The sequence below is a fragment of the Octopus sinensis genome, linkage group LG2 (genome assembly GCF_006345805.1).
Source record: "Octopus sinensis linkage group LG2, ASM634580v1, whole genome shotgun sequence".
Taxonomy (NCBI): domain Eukaryota; kingdom Metazoa; phylum Mollusca; class Cephalopoda; order Octopoda; family Octopodidae; genus Octopus; species Octopus sinensis.
The window spans coordinates 136,480,712-136,508,010 of NC_042998.1; the positions used below are offsets into that span (position 1 = coordinate 136,480,712).

Sequence of the window (27,299 nt, forward strand, 5' to 3'; positions counted from 1 at the left end):
AATACCGCAAAGCATTTCGCCCGGCGTGCTTACGTTTCTGCCAACTTCCGCCTTCCGATGGAAATACCAGGCATAAAATAACTACTGGCGTCGACCATGCCCTTCAAGGTAAAGCGCACGCACGGCTACATTCCAATAACTGAAACACGTAAAAAAATAGAAGATATTCACCATCACAAAAGTTTTTCTATTTTGTTTCCGGACACCATTCCTATTGATTCTATACTGAATATAGTTTTAGCGACAACACCATGCAACATGGAAAGGAATTTCTTTATGTTCGTTTTCGATGATCACTGCTTACGTATAATGATTAACCCGTGTAATCAACATCTTGGTTCGCATCTTTTGGCTGTCAGAGATTTAGTTTTTTGCTCAGCATATATCTTATTAACTGCCTATATCTTGCTCTTTGTATTGCAAAAGCATAAATCGTGAAATGCAATGAAGCGTAACATCCATGAGTTCAAAATGTTAATATTCTCGATGATATTTCATTTCAATCTTGAGTTATTAAGAAACTATTTTTTTAACCTATGCTCTTTCCATGCTGGCATGAGTTCAACAATAATTATTGTGGAAGTATTCTGCTGTTAAATGCTGCTTCTAATAGCAGCCTTTATTTTCTTAAGGAAGCTACTTTATTTCACTGGCTTCACATCGTACTACCGAAGTATGGGACATTGATTATTCAGGTCTTAAACAGATGCTGCCTAAATGGTGTCAATGCACACACACACACACACACACACACACACACACACACACACACACACACACACATCTTTTATTTGTTTCAGTGGACTGTGGCCATGCTTAAGGATCGTCTTGAAGGATATCAGTCGAACAAATCGACCCCAGAACTTACTGATTTAAAATCCGGTATTTATTCTACTGATACCTTTTGCCAAACCACTAAGTTACAAGGACGCAAACAAACCAACACCTGGTTGTCAAGCGGTGGGGAAAGGTATAAACATGCACATATACGATGGGCTTTCACACAGTTTCCGTCTACCAATATTCGCTCACAAGGAATTGGTCCAGTTGGGGCTGTTGTAGAAGACACTCGCCGAAGACGTCATGCAATGGTCAAAACGTAGGACATACCTATTTTGTTTTATCTCTCATCTGTTTCAGTCACTGAGTTGCGACCATGCTGAGGCACTGCCTCGAATAAACTGTCCCTAGTATTTATTTTTGAAGTCTGGTACTTATTCTATTGGTCTATTTTGCTGAATCGGTAAGGGGATGTAACAAACCAACAGCAGTTGTCGAGCTGTCAAGCAGTGGTGGGACGGGACATACATACGTACACACATACTGGATTCAACTTTTGGCCCATGGCCAACAACTTCGGGGGAGTGGGTAAGTCGATTACATCAACTCCAGTACTCATTGTATCGACCTCGAAAGAATGAAAGGCAAAGCCGACCTTGGCGGAATTCGAACTCAGAACTTAAAGACGGACGAAATGTCGTTAAACATTTTGCCCGGCGTGGTTACGATTCTGCCAGCTCGCTGTCTCATTCGTTAATTTAATTATTGAGAATAAATATGTAATTGTATTTTTCACTCCCTGTCTGTCTGTCTGTCTCTCTCTCTGTTTTTCACTTTGACAAAGCTGAATAACTTTTGCTGTCTTCAGTACCACCCACTCTTTCTCGCTCTCGCAGACGCACGTACACATGCAGACTAATGTGCAAATTATACGTAATGTTCAGTTCAGCAGAGATTCGCATGACCTCATTAGAGTGGGAGTGGTAGAACAACATTCAAACAAGTTTGGATGGTGATTTTTCAGTCAAGCAGGCTGTTTATTCTTTGGCATCTTCGGTAGTGCAGGAAAACGTTTCCCGGCCAATATCAGATTACAAAAAGAACTGTTTTTGACAGTTTTCTGTAAAGCTTGCATTCATTTGCAGCTTCCATACTGTTCGGCTTCGCATTGAAGATACTCTCTCTCTTTCTCTCTCTCTCTCTCTCTGCCTCCCTCTCTCTCTCTTTTACCCATTTCACACAACAAGCTGTCGTTACAGTCTGCAAAGAACACATACACCTCCCACGCACATATGTTACACATTCCTCTCATACATAGACACATACACACGTCTGCTTATTACACGGAAGCGTATTTTTATGCTGAGGATATTGTGTTTTTGCAGTTGTTACTTGTGATGAAAATTGCCTCACCAATGTTGAAGAATTGCATATGAAGTTACAGACCATACTTTTGTTGTCTTTTACTTGTGTCAGTCATTGGACTGCGACCATGCTGGTGCACCACCTAGAAGAGTTTAATCTTACAAACCAACCCCAGTACATATTTAAAAAGAAACAACAATTTTAAGCTCATACTAATTCCATCGGTCTCTTTTGCCCAGCTGCTAAATTACAGGGACGTAAACAAACCAGTACCGTTATCGAGCGGTGGTGGGGGAGACAGACAGACATAAAGACATGCACATACATACATACATACATACACACACGCGACAGATTTCCACATACTAAATCCATTCACAAGGCATTGGTCGACCTAGGGATATAGTAGTAGACATTTTCCCTCAGTGCTATGCAGTAGGACTTAACCGAAAACCATGTGGTAGCAAAATGAGCTTTTTAACCACACTGCCATACCTGTGACTATAGATAATATTGTCAATGTAAAAATTTATTACAATCATTTACAAAGATTTTATAATTTCAGTTACTACCGATTGAAGCTTCTATTGCGTGTTAGCAGCATATATACAAAGGGTGCTGAGAAATTCGTGACTTTAAGGGAATCGCGAAAGGCCTGGATCGAGGCCCAGCTTTCCGAGTTCTTTTACAGGGCTTATAAAAACTGAAGGACCGCTGCAGTAAGTGTGTGAATCTAAGAGGAGAATATGTTGAATAAAATCATAATTTACTGATACTCCTATATTTTCGTTTACTCAAAGCCAGAAACTTTTCAGCATCCCCTCGTAAGCGTGTTTGTTATAACATTTTGTATTAATGCATATGTGACAGGTAGGTAGCTGGTCAGCCATAGCTGTAATTTGTTACTGTTGTAGCTATTGCATTGATGATAACAACGAAGGAAGATAGGGAAAATGAAAGGCCTTGTTTATCGTGAAAGAAAGGCTTTGTCTTTAGAGAAGGAAAGCTTCGCCTCTTTGTGGTGAAGGGGATTAACCCAAGACCAACTTAACCTAGTGTTAAAAATTCGTCTCCGCGTGGTTGTATGAATAGGGAGAAGGTAATATGAGCAGGCACGAAGTGTTCATTCCTACAGTATGGTACTGGAATAAACTCTTTGTGTCTGCTTTTATTATGAGAAGATTTAATGAGATAGAAATCGGAAAAGTCAAGGCAGAATCTTTGCACCAACATTTCATCTTATCACCAATGAAAAGTTGATCATAAGATTGATAGCCATAAGAACAAGGAGAACAAGCACTTCCAGAATTTAATTGATCGAATTTCGGCAAAGTTTTACGTTACATATTAGATATTTATTCCGAAAGTTTTTATTCATCTCAATCATCATGGACCCTTGACATTACTATTTCAAGTTCTAGGACTTATAGGGCCGGTTATCTGGTTTCCATGATGTATAAATTGGCTGAAATCACAACTTCCCCCCTGAACTGCACGCCAGTCCGTCGCAGAGTTACTAATTTACAGCTGAGAGGATTGGGTTAATGTGAAATACATTGCTTTGCCAAAGAGTACAACATACTACTCGGTCCAGGAATCGAAACTACGATCTTTCGATCTTGCAACAACTTAACCACTAGGCCACGTGCCTTCAGTTTTTGTTATCACTTAATAAATAATTTTTATTTCACAGATATTACTTTTGGTATTTTCTACATCTACAAGGTGGCAAGTTGGCAGAATCGTTAGCATATTGGGCAATATGCTTAGCAGCATTTCGTCCGTCTTTACGTTCCGAGTTCAAATTCCGCCGAGTACCAGTCAATGAAATCAACTTCGCCCTTCCCCTGAAATTGCTGGACTTATGCCAAAACTTGAGACCAATATTTTCTCCATCTGCAAACATTAATAAATGTTAAGGCTACATAAACCTAGAACGTACAACTCGAATTTTTTTTATCGTACCTAATTTGCAGAACCAACAGTGATAATCAAATAGTTTCCTTGTAATACTGTTTGACCAAGCGTAAAGATTAGATTTAAAACGAAACTTTTGTTGAATTAAAGAAAACAAGAGATTTAGACATTAATGGTTGTTACTATTCGATTAATACCCACGCACAATTTTTACCGGTATAGAAATAAACAAATGGTGACGAATAGAAAATTCATTATGATCGTTCACATGAAATACGAAATGAGGACAAATTTTAATTATAAAAACATAATTAAGTCTAATGAGATAAGGATAGTTATTATTATATGTATTATGGTTACAACAGTTGAATTAAAGGACGTTAACATAACTGAATATGAAACCATCTTTAAAAGTAGTGTAGTGGCTATCATTTTACACCGAGCTAAATTAACCATGGAGAATTTAGATAAGTCGATCATGATCATTATGAATTATTATAGTTATCACTTATAGTTTTAAATAGAGTATTCACACTCATGTCAGTAAGAGTTAAATATATATAGTGACAAATTATACACACATATATATATATAAATGTATACACACACATATGTGTGCGCGCGGGCGTGTATGTGAAGAAAAGTTCAAGAAAAGATATGTAGCGCTCGGAAACATATTTATTTTAGAGTTGGCAATAATTCTATGACACTGCATTTAACATATGCCTTTCCCTTCACAATATAAATTAACTGTATCTTTCACCGAAAGTCTAAATAAATAAATAAATCTATCTATCTATCTATCTATCTATCTATCTATCTATCTATCTATCTATCTATCTATCTATCTATCTATCTATCTATTATCTATCTATCTATCTATCTATCTATCTATCTATCTATCTATCTATCGGCATGGTTATGGTTTTTAAGTAGTTTGTTTTGCAACAACATATTTTCGGGTTCAGTTCTACTATGTGGCATGTGCACTTTAAGCAAGTGTCATCTACTATACTTTAGGGTCGACTAGTACTTGTGACTGAATTTGGTAGATGGAAATTTTGGTGAAGCTTCATATATATTTATATATATATATGTATATATAGTTTACGTTCTGATTTCAAATTCTGCTGAGGTCGACTTTGCTTTTCACCTTTCGGAGTCGATGAATTAAGTACCAGTTGCGTACTGGGTCGATCTAATCGACTGTCCCCTCCCCCAAAATTTCGGGCCTTGTGCCTAGAGCAGAGAAGATAAGAATATTAATATATATATCTATATAATTAACAAGCAGTTAACTCGTGATTAAGTTAGGATTATTAAGCTAATCAAGCTCTTTATTTCAAAGCAAACTAAGTAACATCGACGTCAAATTGAGTGAAATCCGTTGAAATTGGTAAACTTTTGGCTGAAATTTTGCAGACAATTTGATTGGGAAATCCCATAAGGAATAGGTTTCTCGATTTTTCCACCCATCGATTTTTTTTTCATGCAACCCCACTTTGCCCATGGGTTGAGAAGCCTTCCAGCAAGGAAAATAGAATGCCCAAAAGGGCCCCCGATCCTCTGTGTGAGAAGCGGTTATGTTCAGATCACAACTAAGTTTATATATATGGGTAACACACACACACACACACACACACACACACACACACACACACACACACACACACCACACACACACACACACACACGCACACACACACATACACACACACAAAAAAAACATATACGTACATACACCTATTGCAAACACGTTTTTGTACGTCTTTGCCCCTACCACTGTCCCACCACCACCACCACCACCTCCTACCCGAGTAATACCATCAATTGAAGCAAATTTGGCTTTCGGAAGTAAGTTTTGTAACAGGAATAGAGAAGCCTACCTTCTCCGGCAGAGATGTGAAAGTCATACCTCTCCTTTCGAAAACATGAACAGTTTCGAAACATTGTTTACAAAATAATAGATGATCATTTGCGAAGGAGCGTGTCTACAGTCAACACGTAGGTCTTTTGCTCTGGTAACCTCTGCTATACCCCATGTTCACGCACGACTAGCTATATATCGCTATGAGTAGAGCAACGGATTCAGCTAATTTGGAAATTAGTTGTGGAGAAACGGAGAATATCGTTCATGTTGCCCGTATATAAATACGCGCAACACACACACACACACACACATTGCATACATGTGACTTTTTACGCATACATGCTAGTGTATGTGTGACTGAAGCCATTCACACATACATACATACATACATGGAAAATAACTCCCCTCAAGATCATTGGTTTTGTGTCAAAATCAGAAACCATTACGGGGGAAAATAATTTGACGAAAATACAGCTAGGATGGTGACGAATGTCCTCCTAAAATTTGAGCGACATGCGAGCTAATGTGTGGATGTGCATAAACTACAATCACGTACACACACTCACACACACACATACACACACACACACACACACACACACACACACTCACACACACACATCTTGCCTTATATATATATACAGATGATATCCTATGGATGTGAAAATGTCCTCATAAATGAACATGTTGGATGCAAAAAAGTTTTTGGACCGATAATTTCTTTTTAAATTAGGAATTCTAACAATGAGAACTTTCGAATACACAGGCCTACAGTTTTCTTGTTAGAGCATTTGAAATGAATGTAGAAACTCTGGATATAATGAATTAAATAAGAATGTATTTTCTCAGTCAGCTCAAGTTTTTCAATAACACCTGTATTTGATAAAACCTTCGTTTTAGGTAAAATTCTCGGTTGGTAAAGAAGGGGTAAAGTTGTAGAAGCAAGTTGATACTGCCTAAACACTGCAAAATTATTTCATTAACATTGAAAAATCAAGAGGAATATGAACCAACGTGGAAGAATATAAAATTTTGAAGATTTTCACCTGTGTTTCTCACTAGGTAAGTCACGTTTTAGAAACCAACTGCATTGTCTCTGGTACCTTTCTTTCATAGTATAAATATTTTGGTGGAATCTTTCTCCTCTTGTCATCGTTATAATCTCTAGCAAACCTTGAGAAATAATCCAGATGCCATCTGCAAAAATGTAATTTTACTGACATACATATTCGTAGAGTCTCAAACCCCTACATCAGTTTTTCAATGATATGCACATATTTTGAACTTCAGAGATTTTTCAAGAATGTTATTAGCTTATGATTTCAAGGGTTGCCATACATTCTTCTCTGTCTCACTCATTGTTTTTAGAATTATTTCGCCTTCATTAAGCTTCTAATCTGAAGGCCATGAAAAATACCTGCATATAATTTAGGACCACTGACTTGTAGACATTTCTGTGTTAAGAAAATAAACGCTGGCCTTGAAAAGGGCCGCGAGCTGGCAGAATCGTTAGAGTGTTGGAAACAATGTCCCACTGTATTCGTTTCATCTCTTTATGTTCTGAGTTCCAACCCCTCTAAGGTCAAATTTACCTCTCCTACCACCAGAGCCGATAAAAATAAAGTGCAAGTGCTGGTGCCGATAGAATCGACTAACTCCCCTCAAGATCATTGGTTTTGCGTCAAAATCAGAAACCATTAATGACCTTGACAAACTTTTTTATTAATAGAGTTTCATATGAAGAAAAGACAACGTAATTTGACGACGATTGACTAGAAATTCAAGCAATCATATTATATAAGCCAAGTTGATGAGCTTCTTCATTTTCCTCATTGTGTTTGTCATCTCAGCTGTCCTATAAAGAAAACACAGCCACTTAGTCCAACCTGAAAAGAAATGGAATATTATGAAATATGAAAAATAATGTCAAATGAGATGATATGAAATAAATGTAAAACGAAAAAATATGTAGAATGATATGTAATATTTTTATCTTTAAATCTCAACAAATCTTCTAATTATTGCCATTGTACTTCAGATTATTCGGTAAGATTTCCAATTTTCACAACTCTCAATTAATCTGAACGCACAACAGGAACACATGCAACCTTATTGCCAATGTTTAGAAGTACAGCTTTAGTAATCGTCCCGAAGAGTCAATAAAAGGTTTCCATGCCAATGTTCTCTAACGTCCATACAATATTCTAATAACGTATTCGTGCGAAACTTTATCTATTTTGTGATAGTAGAAGTATTACATTCATGGTGCAAGTAAATTGTTTAATCAAAACGTGAACGGAAGGAGTTAGCTAAACTCTTATGACAAGCCTAAATCACTAATTGCATGATTCGTTGCGCTGGACTTAGAGGTCTTCGCTGGTTTTCATAAGTACTTGGAGCATTGACATGTTTACACTATCAATTTGATAATATGGATACTTCAGGAAAATATATGCTCTTGTCTACTGTTGATATCAGAATTCCTGGTTCACGAGGCACTGACTTCATGACAGAAGGACATTCGGATACACAATATGGTGTCAGTTCTTCATTGAGGCTGTCAATTTCAAACTGGTAAAATTTTTAGTCAATTTCATTTTATGGCTCTACACAATTCTGTATCTAAGTTTCTTTACAAAATACTTTAAATTTAACTACGCTTCAATGTGTGTAAAATAGAATTAAATATAATTAGTGTTTATTAAAAAGAAATTTTTAAACATGAGCTGATCTTGTAAGTTAGTCTTGCAAACATAATAGTCCCTCACATGATCGATAACTTATTTTCATACTATCGGAATACCAAAAAGAAAGGGATATCATTTTGCCGTAATCCAAACGTCATAAATTGTCAATATACATTCTACAACATGAACGACATACAAAACTTTTATCTTTATCTCTCAACTTAATTTCAAATAGGCGCAATAGTATGATTTCATAAATTGAATCAATTTAATTATGTTGATCAGACGTTGTTGCTTTGCAGCAAACGCAATAAAACTTTTTGGGGTTATTTTTTAACTCTCTATTCATGGCTCAGACACCTGCAATACATGTAAGACATAAACGCAACAAAAGTAGAAATATTCTCCCACATAGCACACCTTTTACTACATAATAAGAATGAACACTAATATAACAATGACGAAAATATAACACTGACTGTAATGGAAAATGTCGCCAGGGGTCTTCTTGTGTGTGTATGAATTTCACCACTTTAAAGAAACAAATTAATTTTGATAATTTAAGAAATCAATTAGTTAATTTGTGCAGCTTCTTTAGAAAATTAATATGGCGTGCTGTTACGAAAATTGAAAAAAAAAAATTATTTGTAAATGAAAAAAAAAAAAAAGAAAGAAAAAAGGCAGTTAGAAAACACGAGCTGATCAGAGAAAACGAATTTCAGATTTGAATTCTGAACGTGGAAAAAATAATTAATCATTCAAAGAAGAAATCAAATACTGTACTAAATAAAATAAATTAATATTTTACCATAAAATTAATCTATTACATTAAAAAAGTTAAATTTGTACATACAGAGACTGGTGGCGGCATTTTCCCTTCGCAACCGGTGCTTATATGTTTCTATTATTATATCAACATTAATCCATATAGTGTAGTGAGTGGAGGTGTGCAGCTGTGTGTGTGTGAGTGTGTGTGTGTGTATTTCTATTTCATATATTTCTTAAATCTATTACAGGTGTCTTAATCATGAACAGAAAAATTGAAAATTACCCCAACAGATTTTATTACATTAACAACAAAGAAGCAATACCTGATCGCTATTCTCATAATTACTCGATTTATATCGGTATATAGGATTTATATTGATATATATACGAAAATTCGTTGGTCGCTACCGGGACGAATTTTCATCTCACTCAGATTGTTACTGTTTTTAACACAGTACACCACTAAGAGATGTTATCTCAAGCCAAATACCACGGCAACTGACCTATCAAAAGTATGATACATAAATGGCTATTTTAATTCTTAGCCTGTCCAAACCATTTTCATAAGTTTGTTCTAAACGTTCATATTTCTTTGCAGAAACCCTCGTTTCATATGTTATAAATAATATAAAGCTTTCCTTTCATAAATCCGAAGTAACTCTGATGTTTGAAAAAAATTGAGATATCTAGTCATTACAAATGATTAATAGAAGCTGTCTGACCATCTGTCTTGGTTTCGATTCTCCTTAAAGTTATTCACGCTCTTTGAAAATGTTAAACTTCTTAACCACCATTTCATGTTACGCGTCTGTAAAAAAAAAACATTAGGTATAAATTACTTTCATCAGTAATCGAATACGTCATGTAAACTTGGTTCACTGGGGGCTTCCATTTTGGCTCACAAAACTCATTGCAGGATATTTTAATTTTGGGTTCTTTTGATACAACTAGGTTTTTAAGAGAGAGTCTATTGTTGATGGAATCGCTATAGAAAGGGCAAAAAGACACATTAATACGTGTTAAATATGCTTGTTAAATACAAGCATATTTAACACAACAATGTACCATTTCTACCATATCTGTCACCATGCACAAGAAAATAAAACAGAAGTACAGGCACGAGTGGTGAAGAAACTTGCTTTGAAACCATAGGTTTTGGGGTTCTGTCCCACTGCGCGGCACCTAAGGCAAGTGTCTTCTACTATTGCTCCGATCAATTCATTGCGAGTGAATTTGGTAAACGGAAACTGTAGAAACCCATCGTATATATATATATATATATATATATTATATATATATATATATATATATTATATATATATATATATATATATCTGTGTGTGTGCGTGTGTGTGCGTGTGTGTGCGTGTGTGTATGTGCGTGTGTGTGTGCGTGTGTGTGTGTAATATTCGTAGCCACTTTAACATGGCTGTCCGTTCAAGCGGACTCTGCTGCGATTTTTTAACCCCAAAAGGACATCTCCTCTAGCTGGTTAACGATGCATAGCTGCATCCGATAAAATTGCGTGCAGAGGAGCTAACACCTACCGTCTCCTAGCGGCAGGACCAGTAGACCAGTCCTGGTTTCGGGTTCGGGCTATTTCTGCCACTCCTCAGTACTGGACACCTCGTTTGCGATATATATATATATATATATATATATATATTATATATATATATATATATATATATATATATACAGGAGGGTGAATGTGTCTTTGTGTTTATTTTTGACTCTCTCTCACTGCTTGACAACAGGTATGGATTTGTAACTTAGCTATTCGACAAAAGAGCATAGAGACCGATGGAATAAGTACCAAGCTTAAAAACAAGTACTGGTGCTGATTTGTTCGACTAAACACATCAAGACAATGACCCAGCATGAAACAAGACCGAAAAAAAAAATAATTAAAATAAAAAATAAAAACAAAAAAAATTGTGATTGTGTTTCAAGACATATTTATTTCGGTTTAAATTTAATTTTGAATGAAAGAACCGTTACTGTCCTCCGTTGATATTTAAGAAGTAACTTTTTTGAAAATGGTGGTACTTGTAATTCCTTTAAGTTGGATTGACTGAAAAGAAGAAATAATATGACCGATTAGCAATGTTCTGCACGACATAATCGAAACTAATAAAAGAAAAAAGACAACTTTAAACGTAGAGACTTGCAAACAGCTTCTACAGGTACCCTCTGCATACCGGACTTCAGTAACTAAGAAACCTACGGGAGCCCGGTATGCAGAGTTCTCCATTGAATAGTGTGCATTCATCAGGAGAGAATGCGCACTATTTCGAGGCCTTCCTCTCAATGGCTTTACATCGTACCGCCCCCCCCCCTAACTCATTAATGTGAAGCTCTGCCAACTGGATCGACTGACTAGTATCTGATCTCATGCTCTTCATCTCGGGATCATCAACGCCATTCAAATTGTCATGTAAGTCCTGGTGTTTTTGTTATGTATTTGTCTGAATATTTTTTTTATCATGCCTAATGCACCTACTATGATAGGGATTGCTTCTGTTTTTAGATTCCACATTCTAGTTACCTCTATTTCCAGGTCTTTGTATTTTGTCATCTGCTGGTATTGATACATCAATTAGAAAGCATTTTTTCCTTCATGATCTCTATTAATATTGTTATTATTATTATTATTATTATTATTATTATTATTATTATTATTATTATTATTATTATTATTATTATTATTATTATTATTATTATTATTATATTATTATTCAGTGAGAGAGCAGCGCATGTCATCATAGTGATATTGGGGTACGATTATACGAAGCCCAATACACCCATCATGACTACCCGTCTGATAAGGGTACACCATCACAACCATATGTGCACGACATAGTGATATTATATCGAGATAAACAGCGCCTGACTTTGCAGGTAGGGCCCAGTTAGAATTTTCTTCGGGTTGAGTACCCCATCCCGCTCAAAAGGTCCCTGAATAAGGTTTGTCTAGGGATGATGAACGAAACACCCATCTTTCCAGAGGTGACATGCTCAACTGGTTAAGGTCAAACAAATCTGTAGTATTGAGCAGAATATTTGCCGTAGCCCGTCTTTTATACCAAGACAAAACGTTTCTGCCAGCACGCCGTCTTAATAATAATAATAATAATAATAATAATAATAATAATAATAATAATAATAATAATAATAAAATAATAATAATAGATGCCATACCAGGCAGTGGCTCACATGGCATCTAATCTTAACTAATTGGAGATGTTATCATGTACTGATAACATTTCCAATTAGTTAAGATTAGATGCCATGTGAGCCACTGCCTGGTATTGCATCTATTATTATTATTCAGTAGTTTTATTTTTATTTTTATAGCGTGCTTTCACTTCACTACCGAGCGCAGCTCTGTGTGCCTTGGGTATGTGCTGTGATTTGTTGTGATGCTCTGATGGTTATTGTATGGAAAGTGTTCTGCGTAGGATGTGTGCAGTGCCTAGTAGTGCAATTTTCTGTATGTTATATGTGTTTGTAAGTCCTGGTGTTTTTGTTATGTATTTGTCTGAATATTTTTTTATCATGCCTAATGCACCTACTATGATAGGAATTGTTTCTGTTTTCAGATTCCACATTCTAGTTACCTCTATTTCCAGGTCTTTGTATTTTGAGAGTTTCTCCATTTCTTTTAGAGACACGTTGTCATCTATTATTATTATTATTATTATTATTATTATTATTATCATTATTATTATTATTATTATTATTATTATTATTATTATTATTATTATTATTATTATTATTATTATTAAGACGGCGTGCTGGCAGAAACGTTAACACGCCGGGCAAAGTGCTTAACGGCATTTCGTCCGTCTTCACGTTCTAAGTTCAAATTCCATCGAGGATGACTTTGCCTTTCATTCTTTCAGGGTCGAAAGCATTGTACCATTTAATGTACTGGGGTCGATGTAATCGAATATCCCCTTCCCTCAAATTTCAAGCTCTGTGCCTATAATAGGATTATTATTATTGGCGATGATATGGCAAAAGCATTGACACTCCAAAGTGCTTAACGGGATTTCATCCGTCTTTACACTCTGAGTTCACATTCCGCTGAGTCAACTTTGCCTTTCATCCTTTCGATGTCGATAAAACAAGTATCAGTTTAGCACTGGGGTTGATGTAATCGACTTACTCCTTGCCTCGAAATTGCTGGCCTTGTGCCAAAATTATTACTATTACTATTTGACAAATAAATAATTATGAAGTGAAATAAAACCAGCACATGTGTTTATTACTGGCAGTGAAGTGAAAGCACGCTATAAAAATAAAACTACTGAATAATAATAATAATAATGATAATAATAATAATAATAATAATAATAATAATAATAATAATAATAATAATAATAATAAAACAATACCTGTTGTCATAGGTGCCCTGGAAATGATAGCAAAAGGGGCTGATTGCTACCTAACTCAGATACCAGGAAACCCAAAAATGGCAGAAATTCAAAAGATAGTGCTCATGGGAACTGCTCATATTCTACGCAAAATACTTTCTATGTAATCTCAAGTTTTAAAACAAACATAATTTTCGTATGGTTTTTTAGACATTTACTAGTACAACATTAAATACATAACCAAATATATGGCACCCTAGGCATAACACCAACACGAACTTCCAGCTTGTCTCTTGAGGTCGCTGGGTGAGACTTGGAGCCAGCTTGTGCAAATGTAAAGCAAAAGTCAAACATAGAATAATAATAATAATAATAATGATATACTTACACATTTCAGAGTGTCACTACTTGTTATTTCATACGAAATATCAATTACACCTTCAGTCCATTCGCTGCAGGTTTCGGTCAACAAATTAGAATTCACCAGTTTAAAAATGCTCTGTTGTGATAAATAAATACATAAATAAATGAATAAGTGAAATGAAATTTAAATTTAAATAAACATAGGCGCAGGCATAGCTGTGTTGTGAAGAAGGTCACTTTAAAGCTGCGTGCTTTCGGGCTCAGTTCCACTGCGTGGCACTACGGGCATATCACTTCTAATCAGGTTGACAAAAAGCAGCAGCCCGTCATACGCGCGCGCGCGTGTGCGTGCGTGTGTGTCTGTGCGAGTGAGTATACGTGTGTCGTTGTCTTTGTGTTCGTTCCCTTCCCTGACAACTGATATTGGTTTGTTTACATCTTCGTAAAAGAGACCAATAAAATAAGTACCAAACTTGAAAAGCAAGCACAAGTACTTGTGTCCATTTGTTCAACAAAACCTTTTCACAGTGGTACTCCAGCATGGCCACTGGTGTTCAATGACTGAAACAAATGTAAGTTAAAAGCTTAAAGCTTTATCAACTAAAGATGTAAATGTAAATTGAAATAGTAAGCCCTTTTCTTTCCTCTCTTAGAAAGAACACTTAATGTAGCCATGGGCATCAGATTAAAATAAATCTTGTTGGGACTTGAACTCGGGATATAAAAGGATGAAACTAAATACTAAATATTTCAGTGTTTCTGAAAATAAATGAATAAATGTCTCACTAGGTAGCCAATGCTGAGGATAACGAATTAGCTTGAAATGCATTCATCGAAGCACTGAAGGCGCCTCGAGATAACTTCGTCTTTTAACGCATGTTTGCTTAAAGCAAAAATTTTCTTCACGGCAAATCGCAATGAAAATGGCCTTTTTGCAGGTCGAATATATCCTAACATATATTTGGACTGATCTAAAAGATTGTTTAAACAAACAAACAAACAAACAAATAAATAAATAAATGTATTCATGAGAAACTTAAGAGAACTTAATTTCAGAACTTTTTGTTCGATGATGGCGAAGGTAAAGGTGATGTTGATGACGATGATGATAATGATGATGATGATGATGGTGGTGGTGATGATGGTGATAATAATGGTTTTAAGGGTGAAAGATTATATTTTCTCGCAAAGGCTTATAGGTCTCTCTTTATACGCAGCGTATGAGACAGATTTCTTTGGGTGCATGTAAATCCCATTTTTTATATGAAGTGACAAAACAGAAGAAATGAGGAGATAGGGAAGCAGTGATTGAAAGAAGGTGAGAGAGAGGGAGAGCGAGAAAGAGAGAGAGAGAGAGAAAGAGAAAAAGACAGACAAAGATAGGGGAAGAAGGAGAGAGGGATGAGAGAAAGAGAGAGTTAAAGAGAGAGAGGGTGAAATATGGGATAGTGAGAGGTGGAAAAAGAGAGCGAAAGAGTGAAAGAGAGAGATGGTGAGAGAGAGATAGAGAGAAAGAGAGAGACAGTGGGAGAGGAAGAGAAAAGAGAATGAGGTGAGGGAAAGAAAGTGAAAGAGAGAGAGAGAGGGTGAGAGAGAAGGTGAAAATCTGAGATAGAGAGTGGTGGAAAGAAAAAGGGAGTGTGACAGAGAGAGGGAAAGAGAGGGAAAAGTATGAGAGAAAGGTGGATAGAGAGAAAGAGGGAGTGGGAGTGTGAGGGAAGAAAGTATAGGGATAAGGAAAGAGGTGGAAAGAGAAGGAAAAAAGATAGAGTATGGGGATAACCAGATTCCTATACCTATTAAATAAATTAAAAAATACTAAAAAATGTATTACCTTAAATTTTCGACCCAAAATATCAGTCGATTCCAGTGGCTCACCAAGAGCGAAAACATAGCTCTTTGTGGCTGGTGGATCGTCAGTGGTATGGACTAGAGTATATTTATCACCATCCTGACTGATTTCAAATTTGCTAATCATATTTGTCATCTGCTCTTTCTCCTTATCAGTAACATCTGCTAAAAATTTGAAAATAAATAAATAATTAGAGGAAATACTGTCTGGTCACAATGGAAAAAGTTAATATATGGCAATATATATATACTCTTTTTACTCTCTTTTACTCGTTTACTTGTTTCAGTCATTAGACTGTGGCCATGCTGGAGCACCGCATTTAGTCGAGCAAACCGACCCCAGGAGTTATTCATTGTAAGCCTAGTACTTATTCTATCGGTCCCTTTGCCGAACCGCTAAGTTACGGGGGCGTAAACACACCAGCATCGGTTGTCAAGCGATGTTGGGGGACACAGACATACAGACATACACGCACGCGCACACACACACACACACACACACACACATAAACATATACCTACCTACCTACCTAAATACATACATACATACATACATACATACATACATACATACATACATACATACATACATACATACATACATACATACATGCATACATACATACTTCCACACACGCCAGCTTAATTTAATTCGTTCCTAGTCGAAAGACATCTGTTGTTATGTCCTGTTATTTGTATTTGTGTAACATTCTCCGTTTTTTCCGCCCTTGTTTTCGTATACATTCGCTGCTTTCTTCCAAGGAATCTAATGCTCTTAGCTTAATTTTTCCTTGGAGCTGGCCAGATTGGAGCAATCTCGAGTATAACCAGCCGAAATTGCAAAGATAATCTGGAACTCGACTGAAGAAAGAAAACTCCGAATGGCCCGTCCTTGTTTTTTATGTATCGTCTATCTGGATGTTTTGTTGTCCCTTTTTTGTATCACCCAACTGTCTGGATGTTTTGCGTTCTTGTCCCATTTTATATTCTATATATATATATATAATATATATATATATATATACATACATACATATATATATATATATATATACATATATATATAATATATATATATATATATATTATATATATATATATATATATATATATATATTATATATATATATATATATATATATATATATATATATACAGGGTGTTCCAGAAGTCTTGGGCACATTTCAAGTCCTCATATCTGCTGGACTATGATTGGTAGTAAGGTGAAACTGGTACCATTTTAAAGCTAAATTCATTAAGTTTTTTCGTAATGCTAATGGTTTTTTCATATTTTTTCAGATCCAGAAATGGGGTTCACTTAACCAGAAAAGGCGTTTTGCGTCTTTGAATCTGCAAAAACTGAATCATGGACACTTGTTCAACGTGCATTTTGCACAGAATTTCGAAAAGAGGCACCAGAAAGGAAGTCCATATTGAGATGGCATGGTAAATTGATGAAGAATGGGTGTTTGTGTCCAGCTAAGAGAACTGGACACCCTTCAACTTCAGATGATACGGTTGAACGAGTTTGAACTGCCTTCGAGCGGAGCCCCCGTAGATCGATCAGAAGAGCGAGTAGAGAACATCAAGCTTCCTACAACAACTGTTTGGCGTATCTTAAAAGACGACTGCAGATGACACCTTATAAGCTACAGTTAGTCCAACAGTTGCAGGACACTGATAAACCAGCTCGCCGTGACTTTTGCATTGCAATGCAAGAGAAGATGGAAGAAGACGGATTTGATGATCGGCTTGTTTTTAGCGATGAGGCGACCTTCCACGTAAATGGCAAAGTTAACAAGTATAACACACGCATATGGGGTACTGAAAACCCACATGAACTTCAAAGGTGAACTTGTTTTGTGCCATGTCCAAGAAACCTGTCTACGGACCATTCTTCTTTAAAGGAGCAACAGTCAATGGTGACATGTACCTCGACAAGCTGGAAAACTGGTTAATGGATAAGTTGAGTGAGAAAGGGTCTGACGACTTCATTTTCCAACAGGATGGGGTCCCACCGCACTGGAGCCTCAGGATTAGACAGTTTCTGAACACAACACTGCCAAACAAGTGCATTGGACAGTCTGGGCGAGATGATCGCGTTCTCATGCCCTGGCCTCCCAGGTCTCTAGATCTCACACCCTGCGATTTCTTTTTGTGGAGGGTTGTGAAAGGGCTGGTCTATGTGCCTCCCCTTCCAAAAAGATGTGGATGAACTGAAGGCCCGAATAACGAAAGCTATCGACAAAGGAATGTTGGAACACGTTTGGTAAGAATTGGACTATCGGCTTGATGTGTGCCGTATGATCAACGGTGCTCACATTGAACATTCCATAAAAAAAACTTGAAATTGCAGGCTTTCAGAATATATCAGATGCGTTTTTATGTCCTTAATAGTTTTCGAGATATTCAATGTCAAAAACGTGCCCAAGACTTCTGGAACGGCCGGTAAATATAAGTGAAATTAACGTGTAAGTGTCTGAGCACTCCACGAGCACTTGTACCTTAACACGTAGTTCTTGGGGAGATTCAGCGTGACACAGAGTGTGACAAAGCTGACCCTTTGAAATACAGGTACTATTCACTTTTGCTAGCTGAGTGGACTAGAGCAATGTGAAAATAAAGTGTCTTGCTCAAGGACACAATGCGTTGCAGGGAATTGAACTCACGACCTTACGATCTTGAGCCGAATGCCCATAACCACTAAGCCACGCGCCTTCATATATATATATATATATATATATATATATATATATATATATATATATATATATATATATATGATATATATTATATATATATTATATATATATATATATATATATATTATAATATATATATATATATATATATATATATATATATATATATATATATATATATATATATATATTATATATATATATATATTATATATTATAGTATATATATATATATATATATATATATATATAGTAAATTTATGAATTAATATTAGATATGAGTTCAGAGAAAATCATGTGGCTAGAACAGTGAACTTGCTCTGTTGATGTAACAATAGTGTTTTGGTGACCTGATGAGTTAGCTTTCTTTACTTGCATTAATTTGTGAATATGCAATTCTAATGCTGAACATGCATATTAATGCAAACATGTATGCATAGTTTCTTGTATACTGAAATTTATAGTACATGAAGTAGACTGCGAAGTGGCCGTAACCCCATGGAAGTCACATGGTTAAATAAATCTATATTCATCTCTCATATCGTCTGACTTTTGTTTACACACACACACACACACACACACACACACACACACACACACACACACACACACACACACACACACACACACACACACACACACACACGCATACACAGACTCTCACACACACATGTGTAGGAATATATACATATACAGGTTATATGCACACAGAAAACAGTTAAAAAAGGGCCATGACGCAACTCTTTCATAAAAGTATGTGTAGGAGATGGAAGGGAGCTAGGATTTCGAGGAAATTGCATGTGCGTATTTGTCTTAGAGGAACATATGTACATTAGTTACATTTTCAGTCATATAACAATTAAATTAATAAGTCATCGATAGAGGTATAAGAAAATATGTGGAGAGAGCCATAAGAACATTTAAAACAGCTGATTTGAGCACTTGGCATTCTCAAAAGGTACAATCTCCGGACGAATATTATGGTAAATTTGCTTTTTCGTGATGCATTTACATTACTATTCTAATCTAATAATGCTTCTGTTGCATATAACGGATTTTGAAGATATATGATCGTAGCTTAATTTTTTCTTCTTATCGTTGTTTGTTTTCAAATTGGAACATAAACATGGTAACTTGAAACTCTGTTTCAAGAAATATTTAGAAGTTTTTCGCTCAAGAAGTATAGTGACATGTGCATGTATTTAAAAGTGAATATAGTTGTAACCATTACTCTTGCAGTCACGCATGCGCGCGCGCGCATATTACACTCGTACACACACCCTTACTCACACACACACAAACACACACTAACACACACATACACACTAACACACACATACACACTAGCACACACACACACTTACACACATACGCACACACTCACAATTAGTGAAAGCATTGTACATGATATCAAATCGTAAGCACTTGCGAGTGACGAGTGTGTATGTGTGCGCATGTGAATGTGCGTGCATGTGTGTGCATGTGTGTGAATGTGTGTGTGTGTATATTTGTATAGGTGCATAAATATATTTATCTATATTCGTGTACGCTTATGCATATATACATGCAAACATGTCAGCGTGCATGCGTGTGTGTTTCTATCTGTGTCTGTATATGTTGTGCGCCGAGTAATAATCATTAAAGTACCACTTCTTGATTCACATTCATGTTTTTGTTTCATTTTCTGAGTTTGACTGTATACGAGTGCATGCATGAAAGACCAGTGGTTGTATCAAATTATTTTCTTTACCTTCCTGTTTTGCTCTAACTCGTGCATGTCTATCCGACGTTAATATATGGTTAAATACGTACCTTTGTATATGTGTGTGCATGTGTGCATATATGTTAAAAAAAAACATATATAAATTCATATGTATACACATATACGTGTATTTGTATGTACTGGCAGGTATCGGAAACTTAGAAATCGAAAATGAAATAAAATCTACCCAAAGAAAGGAGCGTGCAAAAAGAAAAGCTTGAGATGTATAAAACAAAATCGAATCATAACGGTTTCTATAATTTCACAACATTCAGTTTCTTTACAATACAAAATAAGACCAATTGCGAAGAAGTGTCTAACCAACTGCAGTCTCCCAACAAAGTTATGAAATATTGGTTTCAAATTTTGACACAAGGCCATGAATTTCGGAGAAGGGGGAAAGTGGATTACATCGACCCCAATATTTAATTGGTACTTATTTTATCGACCCCGAAAGGATGAAAGGCAAAGTCGACCTCAGCGGAATTTGAACTCAGAACGTGAAGACGATCGAAATGCCGCTAAGTATTTTGTCCAGCGTGCAACGATTCTGCCTGCTTGCCGTTTTAGAGTTGCGAAATATTGAATAAATAATTCAAAATATTTTAAATTTCTCAAACGGAGAGATGGAAATAAATAAACAAAATTAGTTCTTCAACACTACAACTTCATACAAAAGAATTGGTAAACATCAATTGTAAAGTTATAAAGAAGATGAAATATCAGCGGTAGAAAAAAAATGGCTACCGGTCAGGATGGATCCTTCACAATTCTCTTGGAAACAGAAAAAGGCTGCAGCAAAACTGCTACAGATACCTTTCAAATGCTTTCTTGCTTGTGTGACAAGCTTCTCTAAATGAAATAAAGAGGAAGCAGAGTAGATGCCAAAACAAATTACGAGCATATTTCTTTGACTCCACATAGCAAATTATTGGATTGAATTATGGAAGAAAGAATCAGGCTTAGAAGAAAATGGTTTATTAACCGATCTCAATCACAATTTTCGTCTGATTGGTAGGTCCTCGTACGTCCTTTATAGAATTTGGACTGTGTATTGAAATCACTGCTTAATCATTCAAATGTAGATTTTGCAAAACTTTCGATAATATTGATCATTAAAATCAAAATTAAATGACTTTAACAGCTAGAAAACTAGTTGAGTGGCTGTGCTTTACCGAAAGATATGTCAATTCTGTGTGGAATCTATTGCACAGTTATTGGTTATAGTGGCTCTCATCTATTAAAAACACCCACCGTTATTAGTTATGTTGCGATACGAAAATATCGAAGTCTATCAAAATTCTCGATGACCTCAACTACCACTCTAGGGAAGACCTCAAAGCAATATAAAAGTGTATTGAAGATAATATGATGTTGAATGGTGGAAAATTTCAAGCACTTCACTATTTGCTCTCTAACACATTGTAACCAAAATACACAAAGCCAGCAGAGGTTGCAATCATTGAATGGTCTTGGGATCAAAATGAATAATGATGCATCGTTGCATGTGGATATTTCTAAGACGGGAACAATGTGCAGACGACTAGCGGGATGGCTTCTGAGATTATTCAAAAGGAGTGACCAAGAAATCATATTGGTCTCATTGAAGACATTTGTCTTAGGCATTGTTTCAGTTAAAATAGAGTTAAAATGACTGCAGAACTCGAGGCAATACAACACCATTACATTGCCTGTTTGCAGCAGATGGACAACAAGGAGAGGTCCATAACATTAAGGCAGTAAAGACGAGAAAGATATGAAAGATGTATATATATGCATGTATGCATGTTTGCATGTATGTGCATATATATATGTGCGTGTGTATGTGTGTGTGTGTGTGTGTGTGTGTGTGTGTGTGTGTGTGTGTGTGTGTGAGACACCTCTGCTGTAAGTATTCGTGTCAGTATCTCGACCCCCTTCATTCCTTTTGTTTCCATTGCAATTTTTGACCAGCTGCCCTTCATGATATTACTAGTGGGAAACATGCAAATGTCGTCATATACACTTTACTGCCTTTACTAAAAAAAAAAAAAAATGAAAAGAAGAAAAAAGAGATTCTAACCCCGGATCAGAACTTAGCTTAACTTTACTGGAAGGGTACCTCTGACTGCATAGCCCTCATCTTAAGCATTTTACAAACAAATTTTAAATAAACGATAATTTAAAAACCTACTATAAATATAAAGTATAGCAAAAACAAACAAATATTGCCCTTACCAGTAATAGCCAAGAGGGCTTCCATATTTTCTGCTTTAGCTTCTTGCTTCCAAGTACCCAAAAAGTTTTCCATTTTGATATTTTATGTACGAAGTAAGAAATAGACACCGTCTTATTCAACTGCCAAAGACAATCTTTTGCTGAAAGCAATCTGTTTTCTTGTTTTATGGACTTTTCAGACAATACCACCGGATTTCACATCAACTTCCTCTGAAATGTCAACTATCTAATTTTATTAAAATTTCATTGGTTACCGAACTAGTAATTTTATCTTTAAATTTTCCTACACTAATCAGAGGCCAGGCAATAAATCTACTAAAGATTATATAATTGTTGTCGTTGTTGTTGTTGTTGTTATTATTATTATTATTATTATTATTATTATTATTATTATTATTATTATTATTATTATTATATTAATAATATATTTATTTAGTCTTTTTATTTAATTCTCTTTTAAACGTGAGAACGTTCGCCATTTTCGGAGACGACAGAGTAAGAAAACAACCCAATAGTTTTCATTGGTTGGAATTTTATCGGGTTACTGATGCCAATTGTCATTATGTCGACCTGATCGTTTCATATGCTTTTTTTCTCTCTTCTCCCATTCTACATTTCAGTCCTCCCATTTGTTTCAAGCACGCACACACACATACACACACACACGCACACACGCACTCACACAGAAACAAGCACGTACACAAGCTTTCCGTCTCTCTCTCTCCCTCTTTTTCTCCCCTCTCTCTTAATCCCTCTACTCCTCTCTCAATCTCTTGGTCTGGTCTTCTGTCCCATTCTGCTTTTCAGCGTTCCAGCATTCGTTTAGCTCGGCCTTCTACACTATCCCACACGCGCACGTACGCGCAAACACACACAAACACGCACACACAGATGTAGAATCTGTGTAATGTGTACACACACAAATATATGCAAACTTACACTAATTTGATTACACACTACTTAGAATTTACATACTGAAACTACAAATACATATAAGGGAAGGAAAAATACTACCAGTGTGACATTTTTCCATTGGCTTATATTTGCGTACATTTACATGAATATGTTCATTATATATGTGCGTGCGCGCGCGTGTGTATATGTGTGGGCGCGTATGTGTATGTGTGCTCGCGTGCGTGTGCGTGTTTGTGCGCGTGTGCGTATGTGTGTCTGTGTGAGTATGTATGTATGTATGTATGTATGTATGTATGTGTGTATGTATGTATGTATGTATGCATGTATGTATGTATGTGTGTATGTGTGTATGTATGTATGTATGTATGTATGTATGTATGTATGTATGTGTGTGTGTATGTATGTATCTGTGTGTATGTATGTGTGTATGTGTGTGTATGTGTGTATGTGTGTACGTATGACAGGCGTGGGTTGTGGTAAGAAGCTTGCTTCCTAACCGCGTGATTCCGGGTTCAGTCCCACTGTGTGGGACCTTGGGTAAGTGTCTTCTACCATAGCCGAACAAAGCCTTGTGAGTGGGTTTAGTAGACGGAAACTGAAAGAAGCACATTTCAAAATAATATAAATTAATTTATGTATTGGATTAAGTCTTTCTTTGTTTGGTTTGCATAATAGTGGTTTTGTCTCTAATTTATTATAATATAATATTTTACTATAAATTGGATTCAATCCTAAATCTGATTTTCCCCTGTAAGTTTGGATTTATTCCCTAATATTTATTATATATATATATATCTATATATATATATATATAGATATATATATATATATATATATATATATATATATATATATATATATATTAATATATATATATATATATATATATATAACTACAAATTAGAGAATGGAGAACATACTTAAATCAATAAAACATCAACTATCAGATGATACCCAATCAATACTTTAATACACCATTACATATCAGTAAAGGCATTATACAAAATATACAGTAAGAGTAAATAGACAAAGAGATATTAGCCAAATATGTATAATATCGGTGCTTATTAATATTAATACATACACTGATATATATTTTGTTTTATTTTGTTCTGTTTACCTTCCATTATTGTACCAATGTGTATTATATTATATAAGTGTAGCATTATGATGTATAAGTTTTTATATTTTACATTTTTATATTTTTATATTTATATGTATATGGTTAAATAATATTTTTCACAATTATAACAAATTTAATTTAATTCTCTGAAGAGGCCGTGGGGCATCCTTGTTAATGCCTCATTTATACCTGCCTTTATGGCTTATAGGTTAAATGAGGTATGACTGCCCTCACTGCCGAAACAGCTGTCAGATTTGATTTAATTACATATTATATTTGAAATTTTTTACTTATATCTCTTTGTCTATTTACTCTTACTGTATATTTTGTATAATGCCTTTACTGATATGTAATGGTGTATTAAAGTATTGATTGGGTATCATCTGATAGTTGATGTTTTATTGATTTAAGTATGTTTCTCCATTCTCTAATTTTGTAGTATTAATTTACGGTAATATTATTACCTTTACCCATATAATACAATAGATGAACTGATTGTTTGGCAATTTTTAACATCTATGTATTAGTCTTGTTGGGTACCTATCTGGCAGTATATTGGATATATATTATCCCATGGTGGGTTGAATTTTCAACCCCTATCTCATTTTATAACCTATATATATATATATATATACTATATATATATATATAATAAATATTAGGGAATAAATATATATATATATATATATATATATATATATATGTATATATATATATATGAGTGTGTGTGTGTCTTTGTGTCTGTGTTTGTTCCCCATCACCGCTTAACAACCGGTGTTGGTGTGCTTGCATCCCTGTAACTTAGCGGTTCACCAAAAGAGACTGATAGAATAAGTACCAAACTTAAAAAACAAACTGGGGCCGATTCATTCGACAAAAATACTCCAAGGTGGTGCACCAACATGGCCGCAGTTTTATGACTGAACCCAGTAAAAGATAAAAGATATAGATGTATTCTTTTATTCTTTTACTTGTTTCAGTCATTTGACAGCGGCTATGCTGGAGCACCGTCTTTAGTCAAACAAATCAACCTCAAGTCTTATTCTTTGTAAGCCTAGTACCTAGTACCTGTGTGTGTGTGTGTGTGTATAATGGAACAAAAACGCAATAGGAGACAATAAAACATTCGGGACAGATAGATGATACAAAGGCGGACAGGAGAAAGAATAAATAGGACAGGCAAAAGAAGACGGGTCATTCGTGACCTTCTTTCCTCAGTCAAGTACCAGAAGTCATAACCGTTTCGAGCAGTTACACTTGAGACAGTTCGACCTGGTTGCTCCAAAAAACGTCTAAGCTAAGAGCATTAGACCTTTTTGTAAGAAAGCTAAGGAATATGTACGGCAACAAAGACAAAACACGGGGAACATGGTAGACAATTACAAATACAAACACAAGAAAATAATAACTGGTATCTTTCGACTGAAAACGAACCAAATTGAGCTGGCGTGCATGAAGTGAAAGCCTAAAGGCAGGAACACAGGAGATGGACATAAGAGGTGTTGGCGGTCGGCAGTCAGGCCAAGAAAGAAATATCATGGCTGGCCAGACTTCGGTCACGTGGAAGGAAGAGAGAGTGTTAGGGGGAAGCGGGATTGAAGGATTACAAAAAAATCAAAGAGAAAGGTACAAGGGTGATAAATGAGGGGGAAATAGTTGGTGTTAAAGAGAGGAAAAAGAAATGTGTGAAAGAGAGGGGTAGCGAGAAAAAGAAAAGGGGAAGAAATTGTGAGAGGGACTAAAGAGTACGAGTCGTACAAAATTTAGATACATACCTACTATAAGGTGAAGATATATATGTGTGTGTGTGTGATGGACTCTCCAGCTCATATATATATATATATATATATATATATATATTATATATATATATATATATATATATATATATATATATATATATATAGTTATGGAGCCATTGCAGATTTCTGATATAGCGGATATATAATTGTTAAAAAGGACAACAAACGTTAAGGCAAGGCAAACATTAATATTATTAGAATTCTAATAATAATAATAATAATAATAATGTATATGACTTGAGATGTTTGCCTTGCCTTATCGTCTGTTGCCCTCTTTAACAATTAGATAGATAGATAGGTAGATAGATAGATAGATAGATAGATATGTAGGTATGCAAATATATATATATATATATATATATATATATATATATATATATATATATATGGGGGTGGAGAATTCACAACAAAACAAAGACGAAGACAGGTGGTGTAGACAACAAACATATGTATTAGTATAACGCTCGGGAAATTATATATATATATGTATGTATATATATATATATATATATATATATATATATATATATATATATATATATATATATATATATATATAGGCGTGACTGTGTGGTAAGAAGCTTGCTTCCCAACCACATGTTTCCGGGTTCAGTCCCACTGCGTGGCACCTTGGGCAAGTGTCTTCTACTGTAGCCCCGGGCTGGCCAAAGCCTTGTGAGTGGATTTGGTAGACGGAAACTGAAAAAAGCCTGTATGAACACCTACACTGAAGGTAACATAACTCCCTTTACAAGTAACAATGTTTCAGTTCACTCTGACATACAATTCAAAATCTCA

The 27,299-nt window shown here is 35.4% G+C and overlaps 1 protein-coding gene across 2 annotated transcripts; it reads right to left on the reverse strand.

Annotated features, from left to right (window-relative positions):
- Positions 1-11,328: 11,328 nt before the first annotated feature.
- Positions 11,329-22,895, reverse strand: LOC115232539. Of its 2 annotated transcripts, none has more exons than XM_036499599.1 (4): positions 22,662-22,895; positions 15,964-16,145; positions 14,155-14,265; positions 11,329-11,461 (listed from the first exon to the last, which is right to left on the reverse strand). In XM_036499599.1, exons 1-4 carry the CDS (start codon positions 22,732-22,734, stop codon positions 11,405-11,407), a joined length of 423 nt encoding a protein of 140 aa, XP_036355492.1. In that variant the 5' UTR covers positions 22,735-22,895; the 3' UTR covers positions 11,329-11,404. The 2 variants fall into 2 exon arrangements, with proteins under 2 accessions (XP_036355492.1, XP_029658337.1); XM_029802477.2 differs by having other exon boundaries at positions 15,964-16,142; positions 22,662-22,883.
- Between the last annotated feature and the right edge of the window lie 4,404 nt (positions 22,896-27,299).